An 11,325-nucleotide genomic window follows, 5' to 3' on the forward strand; every position below is an offset into this window, starting at 1 on the left:
TGCATTTCGATTGGCTGGTGGCAGCTGGGTGGTGAACTGACTCAGCCATCCAACAATTCCATACACTGTCAGAAAAATATCGCATTTGGCCACTGCTTCCGCTGCATATGAGACTACGATGACAGATATTGTGACGATTGTCCATCTTCTGCCTGAGATGGACCAAATCGCAGAGTGTCGCCGCCCGTGACACATTGAGGCACCGTTCAGACGGCAACATTTTGCGATTACGCTTCCTTTTTGCATTTTCGTTTCAAAAGTTTACAACCTTCTGAAAATGGTGTCCGTTTACACAGGGATGGAAGAAACACTGAAAACAATTTAGTTATGAAGTTATGTTGGGCTACCAGTTGATGGTGTTTGTTGTTTTTGTGATCAAGCCACACACACGGTCACAAAGAACAATATACGGAGGTATTATTGGTGAAAAAGGTGGAGGAGGAGAGGAGCTTTTGTCTGTTCGAGGCGGGAGCAGAAAAAAAAATAGCAAGCAGGGAGACGCTTCTCGCGACTCAACCCCCCAAAAAAGCTTCTCTCCTCTGATTGGCTGTGAAATCAATCTATTTCAAATAAGCACAGCCTTTTTCAACAGAAACCCCCAAAAAACAAAAAACCGCTCACCTCCATTTCAATATTAAGACTTTCCACTTGTGCCTTGGTGGCCATCCTCATCCTGTGGAGCTCTTCTTGAATCACGGCGAGTCCTCTTCCAACATGTGCACTCACTCTCTGGTACTCCTCCGTACCCTCCTCAGCAGTCCTGAACACACAAACATCAACTCAGTCCACGAACCAACAGGACTTTAATGGTCGCAGAGTGTGAGAGGATGAGAGCCTTCAGAGAACTTGAACCACAGCTTGTCCCACAAACGGTTGAGATCCGTAACCATTCTGTAGACCATTCTTCTGAAGCTGAGAGGATTTTTTTAATATGAATCTGGAACGGTTGTTATTCTGGTTTTGAATGAGGATTTACATTTTTAAGCTAATACATCTCCATTAAATTAAATTCAGCAATCAAAATGGGTTTTAATACAATTTTTAAGTTTTACCCTCAATCTATTTATTTTACAAGGGATTTCTATTTTTTTTTTTTTTTTACTAAATGAAATAAAGGTCGCTCTGGGAAAAGGCACTTTCACCTGCTGCTGTGTCCTCCTGAAGCTCTCCGGCAGCCCCCCGGAGAGGCCTGCCCCACACTTTGAGAACCACTGCTTTAAAGCAAAGTATTAATCTGAGACTTTTCACAGATTTAAAAGTTTTCTACTATGGATGGAACAATGTGTTTAAAATTAAAGGACTAAACCACACAAATTGTTGTGGTTCTGTCAAAACAGTAAAATGTTTAAAAAAAAATGTGCTCGATGTGTTCTTCATCCTCCTAAACTGTTTTCAGTTACATTTAAGCATTCTCTCCTTGAAGTGGTGTGGTCGTTATTGTAGCTACTTAAAAATTGACGATAATCATGGCTGATAACTAGAAACCAGAAATGTGCTGTCTGGACGGAGGTTAGAGATCAGAGACCGAAGTTCATATTACCTTACACTTAAAATAGAGCTGGCACATGACAGCAAGTGGCAGGAACTCACCTCTGCCGGAACTCCGGCACAGTATAGGCTGCTTCTGCCATAGCCTCCGTGGCCTGGGCCTGCACCTGGCTCAGCGACTGAAAGCTTGATTTCCTGTGGAGTGAAAGTCCGACATGGTGAGGCCGCCTTTACAAAAAGGCCAGGCTGGTGGACACTGGGCTTTTAGCTTGGCAGAAGCAATCGCAGGGCTGGAAGATCCCAAGATCCTCCTGAATATTCCCAGTAGTCCAAAGTATTTGTGACCAATAAGATAAATGAAATAAATGAAACCCCGTTGTCACCAAGCACTTTTATAGAGTGAAGCACTCTGCTTCAGTGACTGATAAAAAGTGATCCAATAACAGAAAAATAGTATTTGCAAAAGCAAAATAAAATGTAGAAGAGTGTCATTGACTCTTAACTTCCACTGGACTGGAGTCAAAGAGAAAAGTGGATGACAGTTGACGTAATTCACACATTTACACACTGGATTCAAAGACACCCATTTGCTGATGTCATTTACACACTGATACCAATGTGTAAACGGTGCTTGGATCCAAATCCCAATGATTGTGAATTATTAAAAGCATGCGGAAGGATGAATTGTGTGAAAGCGGGAGTTTCAGGAGCAGCCTGGTGTTTGAGATCCTCAGTCTGGAGCTGGAACTGCTGGCCTCGGATGTAGGTCAGGTTCAAGTGGTTTCTTCGGCCGTCTGACGTCAGCGGGTGCTACATGACAACATGGCAGCTCGGTACAGGATGACCGGCAGGTCTCAGATCTGTGCTGCGCATGTTCTGCCATCATCGCACCACCAGAAAGAAGAAAGCTAGCAAAGCTTTACTGCTGGAGGTGTCACAACCCGCAGATGTCTCCTGTTGTGTTGTTGTTTTTGGGCGTGTGTGATCGTAGGCGGAGCAGACGGAGCAGGACGCACACCTGAAGCGGATGAGGAAGCCAGTATTTAAGGACCGGGATTCCAGGCACTCATCGCAAGATCGTTACGTATACTCTGCGGTACCTAGACTCTGCCCCTCGTGCTCATTGTTTTTTGAGGTTGTTTGCTTCGTGTGTGGAAGCTGCCGAGTATTCTGACCTCCGTGTGTTCTCCCGTACAGTCCCGGTGTGCGCCGCTCCGTCCTGCTCGGAAGACCCCGTCTCCGTGACGTCCGCCTCTGCTTCTCCGATCCCTCGCTACGGACTGCCGCCCCGTTGGAGCGACTCAAAATAAACTTTACTTTCAATTTACATCCCGGACTAGTTGGCGTTTGAATCCTGTTCACCACCATTCCTGACAGAACGATCTTGCCACCATGGATTCAGCCGACCCGGAAGTCCTCCAGCGCGCCATCTCCTCACACGGAAACCTCCTGTCTCAACACCAGGTATTCCTCCGGGAGATTGGGACGTCACTTACTGAACTGACCGCCCAGATGTCGCGCCTCACCAGCCGCCTGGACGGGCTTGTCGCCGATCAACAACCGCCTCGTGACGCTGCGGCTGGCGCAGCCGTAACTCCTCCCCCGCCCGCGACAGTACCGCCGACCGCCGCTAGGGAGCCCCAGATCCCCACTCCAGAACGGTACTCTGGAGAACTGGGAGGTTGTGGCCGTTTTCTCCTCCAGTGTGAACTTGTGTTTAAACAGCAGCCAGCCACCTACTCCACTGATGACTCTCGGGTTGCTTATATAATTGGGTTGCTGTCTGGTAAGGCGGCCAAGTGGGTGACTGCACTGTGGGAGCACGGGTCACCCATATGTGGATCGAGCAACCGTTTGATGGCGGAGATGAGGCAGGTGTTCGATCACCCTCTCCAGGGCAAGGAAGCAGCCCGACGACTGATGTCTCTGTCTCAGCGATCGCGGTCGGTTGCCGAGTATGCTGTGGACTTCCGGATCTACGCAGCGGAGAGTGGCTGGAATGAGCCAGCACTCCAAGGAGTGTTTCTCCAGGGGTTGTCCGATGAGGTCCACGATGAAGTGGCAGCCCGGGACGACACGGCCGACTTGGAGGAGCTCATTGCCCTAGCGATCCGGGTCGACAATCGACTCCGGTATCGGCGCAAGAGTCAGAGAACCCATCGGTCTCTACACCATCCTGGGATCCCGGCGGCCACTCCTGCTAACTCATCCCTCTTCCATCCTGCCCTTCCAGCTCCAGAGGACCCTGGGGAACCCATGCAGCTCGGACGAGCCCACCTGTCTCCCGCGGAAAGGGAACACCGGTTCAAGGCCCGTCTCTGCCTGTATTGTGGGGGGGGCAGGACACCAACGAGCTACATGTCCCCATCAGCCAAAAGCCTAGGCTTATCAGGATTGGAGGTGGTCCTGATGAGCCATAATCCCAGCACCCAGCCTTCGGCTCCCTCTCGCCTTCAACTCCCAGCCTCTCTCATCAGTGAGGCCGGCAGCCTCTCACTGTACGCCCTGGTGGATTCTGGAGCAGACGACAATTTCTTGGATCAGGAGTTCGCGGTGAAGGCTGGCCTAACATTGGAACCTCTTCCTAACCCCTGGACTGTGAGTGCCCTGGATGGCAGGAGGTTGGCCCACATCACCCACCGCACCATTCCCCTTCGCCTACTGGTTTCCGGGAACCACAGTGAGGAGATTAGGTTTCTGGTGCTGTCGTCGCCTCACGTCCCGCTGATCCTGGGTCTCCCCTGGCTACAGAGACACAACCCCCATATCGACTGGAACCTGTGCACCATTTCCAGCTGGGGAACCTACTGTCACACTCACTGTCTCCAGTCTGCTCCAGGGAGCCCCCTGACACCTCCCTCCACGGGCCAGGAGCAGATCGACCTGGGTTCGGTTCCTCCTGAGTATCACCACCTAAGGGAGGTATTCAGTAAGCAGCGAGCTGCCTCCCTTCCCCCTCACCGACCATATGACTGCGCCATCAAGCTTCTTCCGGGGGCGCCCCTTCCCTCCAGCCGCTTGTATAACGTGTCCCGTCCTGAGAGAGAAGCCATGGAGAAGTACATCCACGAGTCCCTCGCCGCCGGCCTGATCCGTCCCTCATCATCTCCCGTTGGAGCCGGGTTCTTTTTTGTTTCCAAGAAGGACGGTACGTTACGGCCCTGCATTGACTATAGAGGACTGAACAATATCACAGTTAAGAATAAATACCCCTTGCCTCTAATGGACTCTGCCTTCCAGCCTCTCCATGATGCCACTGTGTTTTCCAAGCTCGACCTCCGGAATGCGTATCACCTCATTCGGATCCGCGAGGGTGACGAATGGAAGACGGCGTTTAAGACTCCCCTCGGGCATTTTGAGTACTTGGTGATGCCTTTTGGACTCACAAATGCCCCGGCAGTGTTCCAGCACCTGGTCAACGACGTGCTGCGGGACATGTTGAATCAATTTATATTTGTGTATCTGGATGACATCCTGATCTTTTCTCGCAGCCAGGAGGAGCATGTTCTCCATGTCCGCGCAGTGCTCCAGCGTCTTCTGGAGAACCGGCTGTTCGTGAAGGCAGAGAAATGTGTCTTCCATGCGACCTCTGTGAGCTTCCTGGGGTACATCATTGAACAGGGACAGGTGAGGGCGGACCCAGCCAAGGTCCAAGCCGTGGTGGACTGGCCCAGACCGACGACCCGTAAACAGTTGCAGCGGTTCCTTGGGTTTGCCAACTTCTACCGACGGTTCATTCGGAACTACAGTAAGGTCGCAACCCCACTCACTCAACTCACATCCACCTCAACCTCGTTTCAGTGGACACCGGCAGCTGAACAGGCGTTCACTACCCTCAGGCAGCTGTTCACTCAGGCCCCGGTGCTGTGCCATCCGGATCCCACTAAGCAGTTCATCGTGGAGGTTGACGCCTCGGACACTGGTGTAGGTGCGGTGTTATCCCAGCGTGCCGAGGACTCCAAGATGCATCCCTGTGCCTTCTTCTCACGGCGCCTTACCCCAGCGGAGCGGAATTACGATGTCGGTAACCGGGAGTTGTTGGCAGCAGTACTGGCTTTGGAGGAGTGGAGGCACTGGCTGGAGGGTGCTGCCCAACCATTCGTGGTGTGGACAGACCACAAGAATCTGTCGTACCTGCAGACTGCCAAGCGGCTGAACTCCCGGCAGGCACGCTGGGCGCTGTTTCTTGGGAGGTTTAATTTTACACTTACCTACCGACCAGGTTCGAGGAACACTAAGCCTGACGCCCTGTCCCGGCAGACCACCGTTGAGAGAGCTGAGGGGGAACCGGAGAACATACTCCCCTCCACCTGTATGGTCGCAGCCGCCTCCTGGGACATCGAGAATCAGGTCAGACAAGCGCACCTCGGTCACCCTGATCCGGGTAATGGTCCAGCTAACCGTCTCTTTGTTCCGGAGCCAATGAGGTCTAGGGTTCTGCAGTGGGGGCACTCGTCTAAGTTGACTTGTCATCCAGGCTCCCAGCGAACTCTGTCCTTCCTGAGGCAACGCTTCTGGTGGCCCTCCATGTCCCGGGATGTCCGGACCTTTGTGGCTGCTTGCGCCGTTTGTGCCCGAAGCAAGACATCTCGCCAACCTCCTGCAGGGCTGCTCCGTCCTTTGCCCATCCCGAGTCGACCCTGGTCCCACATTGCCGTTGACTTTGTTACCGGTCTCCCCCCTTCTGAAGCTAACACGGTAATAATGACTGTTGTGGACCGCTTCTCAAAGTCGGCGCACTTTGTCCCCCTCCCTAAATTGCCCACGGCTATGGAGACAGCGGATCGGCTGGTCAGGGATGTGTACCGGTTGCACGGGATCCCTCTGGATGTGGTGTCGGACCGAGGCCCGCAGTTCACGTCCCAGGTATGGAAGGAATTCTGTAAAGCTCTTGGAACGTCTCTCAGCCTCTCCTCAGGGTATCATCCTCAGACGAATGGTCAGACAGAGAGGGCCAACCAGGACCTGGAGACAGCACTACGGTGTGTGACGGCTCGGCATCCATCCTCCTGGAGCTCTCAGTTGCCATGGGTGGAGTATGCCCACAATTCCCTCACCTGCTCGGCCACTGGTATGTCCCCGTTCATGGTGGCCCTCGGCTACCAACCCCCCCTGTTCCCCACCCAGGAGGAGGAAGTTGCCGTGCCTTCGGTGCAGGCCCACCTTCGGCGCTGCCGCCGCGTTTGGAGGGAGGCGAGGGCCACTTTAGTTCGCTCGTCAGCGCGCAACAAGAGGCTGGCGGACCGTCGAAGGACTCCGGCCCCCTCGTATCAACCTGGACAGAAGGTATGGCTCTCCTCCCGTGACCTTCCACTCCAGGTGGAGTCCCGCAAGCTGGCGCCTCGTTTTGTCGGACCCTTTGAGATCGAGGAGATCATCAACCCGGCGGTGGTGAGGCTGAAGCTCCCAGCATCCTTAAAGATACACCCCACGTTCCATGTCTCTCTGCTGAAACCTGTCCAGTCAAGCCCTCTTAGCCCCTCCACCGAGCCCCCGCCGCCCCCCCTGCTCATTGATGACCATCCAGCGTACACAGTCCGCAAGATCTTGGATGTTCGTCGCCGGGGCAGGGGGTTCCAGTTCCTGGTGGACTGGGAGGGTTATGGTCCTGAGGAACGGTCATGGGTGCCACGGGGTCACATCCTGGATAGGAGTCTGCTGACCGACTTCTACCGGGAGCATCCGGAGAAGCCGGGTAGGACGCCAGGAGGCGTCCATTAAAGGGGGGGTACTGTCACAACCCGCAGATGTCTCCTGTTGTGTTGTTGTTTTTGGGCGTGTGTGATCGTAGGCGGAGCAGACGGAGCAGGACGCACACCTGAAGCGGATGAGGAAGCCAGTATTTAAGGACCGGGATTCCAGGCACTCATCGCAAGATCGTTACGTATACTCTGCGGTACCTAGACTCTGCCCCTCGTGCTCATTGTTTTTTGAGGTTGTTTGCTTCGTGTGTGGAAGCTGCCGAGTATTCTGACCTCCGTGTGTTCTCCCGTACAGTCCCGGTGTGCGCCGCTCCGTCCTGCTCGGAAGACCCCGTCTCCGTGACGTCCGCCTCTGCTTCTCCGATCCCTCGCTACGGACTGCCGCCCCGTTGGAGCGACTCAAAATAAACTTTACTTTCAATTTACATCCCGGACTAGTTGGCGTTTGAATCCTGTTCACCACCATTCCTGACAGGAGGTCAGCATTAACGTGCTGCGTAGCAGAGCTGCGGGGATGCAGCATTGTTCAGAAGCGTGCTGCAGCGGTGCAGGGGGAAAAAAAGGAGGGAATAAAAGCTGCAGAGCATTAGCAGCATGAGCATCGTGGGATGCATGAAGACTCGAGAATGACTAAGGCCATGTTTACGCGGCAACGTTTTCGAGTGAAATCGTGTCGTTTTTAAGTCTACGTTTTTGGAAACCTTCCATGTTTACACTGCAATACTTTGAAAACGAGGTTCGAAATGTCAGAAACGCTGAAAAAAAGATGTGGTTTTAATGTTGCACCACAAGTGGGTGCGCTTGTTTATTTTTGTAGCGAAACCAAACAAGAGAATAATACACTATAAACATTAACAATGGGACACGGACAGTCATATGGACATTTAGATTGTCATTACGGTGACTGTTGACTATAAAACTAACGAGGAGAAAATGGACCGGGAGTCATGATAATCTGGAGGAAACATTGTTGTTATTGCCAATAAACTCACACATGTGCAGACCAACTATTTACTATTGCTATGGTGTATCAGCAGCATTTCAGAAAAGATGCATTTTTTTCCCCCGCATTTCTATGGCGATGGAGTCAAAGTTGAATTTTCAATTACTACGAGCACCATTGTCGTGTAATCAGACACCCAAAATGCAAAATATCTTTTAGTTTTCACTTTAAAATGTTTATTATTTTTGCACGTTTAGTTTTGGCGCTTTACAATGTTGTAACATTTTGGCCTTTCAGTTAAAAGACTTTCAGGAAAAATCCTGAATTGAGCAAATTTGACCTTGTGTCACACTACATCAAAGTTAGCTGTCACACTAAAGAGATCAAAGTGTATTAATGAGAAATATACCGGAAGTGAAAGCAACAAGATTATGTCTGGGTTGTTTCAGGTTTTAGGTAATGCTTCATAAAACAAGACTCAGTCCAGTTTTACTCATATAAAAATAAGCCATCGGTTATAATGTGGTTTATAAACGCACTGTATTTAAATGAACTCCGGCAGAAATGGAAGAATAATGAAGAGCCCCACTCAAGACATTTACCATCAGCCGTCACTGATTCCCAACAAAGGTTTCCAACACCGAGTCATACTTACACAAGGCTGCTTATATATTGTCTTATTTATTAGCTATTCACATATTCCAGGTTGAGTTCATGTGGAAAACGCCATCATAGGTCATTTATTACAGGTTTTGGAAGCTACATGTCAAGAAATAACAATGTATTTAATATAGCATGAGGAGGAGGATGGGGTGGGGTGGACAAATCATATGGGCCAACATTAAGATTCCAAAGTGATTCATGTGTTTTTGAAGCCAGGAGCTTTATTTTTAACCGAACCAAGTATTTTTGTCTCTGAAATGTAACCCACCAGCGAGATTTAAGACTGCAATAAAGATGTTTATTCTCGCTGTCGGATGTAACGCCGATGAGTCTTTTTGAAGGAGTCCGTTTAACGTGCAGCCCTTTGTTCATTGTTATCCGGTGTCCCAAATGTACACAGGCATTTTATGAATGGCGGCCGCGTAGAGCCGTTTAGGCCCGCTAATCCTGCCTGATAAATCGATTTGAATCCGAACCCGCGTGCCTGGACGTGAAGCAAAGCTGCGCTCCCACCAGACGTGGAGCGGGCAGCCGGCGAGGGAGTGAACAGGATCGGCAAAAGCGACGGCCGCGGCAGCTGAAGTTCACCTCTGTTACCTTTGAGAATGCTTCTTCACCACACGCTGAGTGTGGTGGTAAGCGTAATCGGTTTTGACGTTGCCCGAATGCTTCCTCTTATACCAAGGTATGACTTTGGAAGCCATGACTGGAACACTTCAAGGAGACCCGGCTGAAAGCACCAGGAGGGGGGGGAGGGAGGAGGATGACAACCAAACATGTGTTATACATACTAGACATGATACAATACAGCCTTTTTTTTTTTTAGCATCAGAGTCGTATTAACACACAACTCCACATCGAACACTTGGACAAGTTAACTCAGCCACCATAATACAGTTACTTAAAGAAAACAAGAATATAACAGAAGAACAACAATCAGGACATTTTAACATTATTCAAACACACTGCTCCGCTCTTCAATAGTTTCCCTTTTCCAGCTCACACAGCTCAGCTATGAATAGCTTCACACACTCTGCGAGGCCACGATTGGAGAAATGAAGGGAAACGGCATGAGATTAGCATTGAATACCAGATTACCATCACAGCTACAGCTCTGACACTGCTCCATCAAAACCACAGCAACCCTTCAAACTCAACCAGACCATCAGATCCAAGCAGCTGCTGCTTCGTCCCACGATAATTACACAGTAATAACTCCTTCGGCACTGTCACGGCTTTACCTGAGTGTGTTTAGCAGATACAAATTAGTATAAGAGGGTCAGCCACCTCTTAATGCCCTGGTATGTATGGAAGTGCTGCTCAGGGAGCTCACACACGGATGTCTGCTTTTCCCACACAGGACACAGATTATCCACAGCCACATCCCACAGCAGCATATTTCACCTGCTCCAGGCTTAGCGGCCGATAACGACTCCTCCTGCTCTCCACTGGGCTCCACAAAGCCTCCAAAAAGAAAACACCAGGGAGCAAATAATCCCAGAAAGTCACTTACCCCGAGAGATTAAAACAGCGCAAAGCGGTGGCAGACCAGCCTGATGCCGCTTGGGAAGCACTTGCTGATGGTAACAAAAATATTCTCCAGTCACTGGAGGAATGCTGTTCCCCTTCCACCCCATGTATGGATGCACTTAAGACTATATATAGCATTTACTCACAAATTTCTTTCTCATTCTGCACTTTGGATATGAAGAGAGTGCCTCTGTACCTGCAAATTTATTAAAATGCTTGGAGGATGTTTAAATCACTACCTTTAGTTAATTACTTTTTTTTATTTATTTTTTTTTTTTTTTTAGAAGATTTAATGACAGATTAAAGACAATAATGGAATATCTTAAAAGACGAGGCTGCTGGGATAAAACTCTGCTTCCACAGATGATTTCACAAACTAAAAATGTTATTTATTAAAGGACCATTGCCAGTAGTCATATTAATCTCTCACATCCCCGCCGTATGGAGACCAACACTGAGAGGTTTCCACTATTCAGGATGTCAGAATCCCTGAAACAACCTGAAATGACTTTTCTGGCAGATCTCAGCTCTCACAGCCTTATGAGACCTTTTTAGGTTTCCCCGAGACGTCCAGTCCTCCTTGGCTCGACCCACGCAGGTTATTTTTACCAACTGATCCTCGGTTACAGTGATACCCCTGCGTCTTACTGTACAAGAGCCTGACAGTTATTTTTAACCACACAAACCTATTAGAATTAATCAAATGGCTGAAGCCACAAGGAGTCTGCTCACAAGAAACAGAGAGGTTTAATAATGAAGCAGGACTCCAGGTTGTGTTTACCTTGAAATAATCTGCAATTAGTGGAGCTTTGAGGTGTTAAACTCAATAACCCCTGGGAATATGTGTGGCATCATGTTAATTCGGTTAAACAGTGAATCTGGTGTCTCCAAGTGGAATAAGATCACGTTGCACTTCCCTAGATGTCTTTGCTGAAACTTATTCTTAGTGGCAATTCAGGTTTCAAAACGAATATCCACAGTTTGACAATCTAATGTTTC

At 49.8% G+C, this 11,325-nt stretch overlaps 1 protein-coding gene across 4 annotated transcripts in view; it reads right to left on the reverse strand.

Moving 5' to 3' along the window:
- The window catches only part of myom2a (myomesin 2a), a 47,542-nt gene extending 37,092 nt beyond the window's left edge, over positions 1-10,450 (reverse strand). Inside the window, exons 1-4 of one of the 4 annotated variants that reach the window (XM_080520650.1) lie at positions 10,310-10,450; positions 9,394-9,526; positions 1,591-1,683; positions 622-760 (exon numbers count right to left, since the gene is read on the reverse strand). In XM_080520650.1, coding sequence (XP_080376776.1) covers positions 622-760; positions 1,591-1,683; positions 9,394-9,500 — 339 coding nt within the window. In that variant the 5' untranslated portion in view covers positions 9,501-9,526; positions 10,310-10,450. Of the gene's footprint in view, positions 1-621; positions 761-1,590; positions 1,684-9,393; positions 9,527-10,037; positions 10,059-10,200 lie in introns of those variants that run through there. The other 3 variants (XM_080520651.1, XM_080520652.1, XM_080520653.1) reach the window with 3 other exon arrangements.
- Between the last annotated feature and the right edge of the window lie 875 nt (positions 10,451-11,325).

This window comes from Blennius ocellaris (assembly GCF_963422515.1).
Source record: "Blennius ocellaris genome assembly, chromosome: 3".
Lineage (NCBI taxonomy): Eukaryota > Metazoa > Chordata > Actinopteri > Blenniiformes > Blenniidae > Blennius > Blennius ocellaris.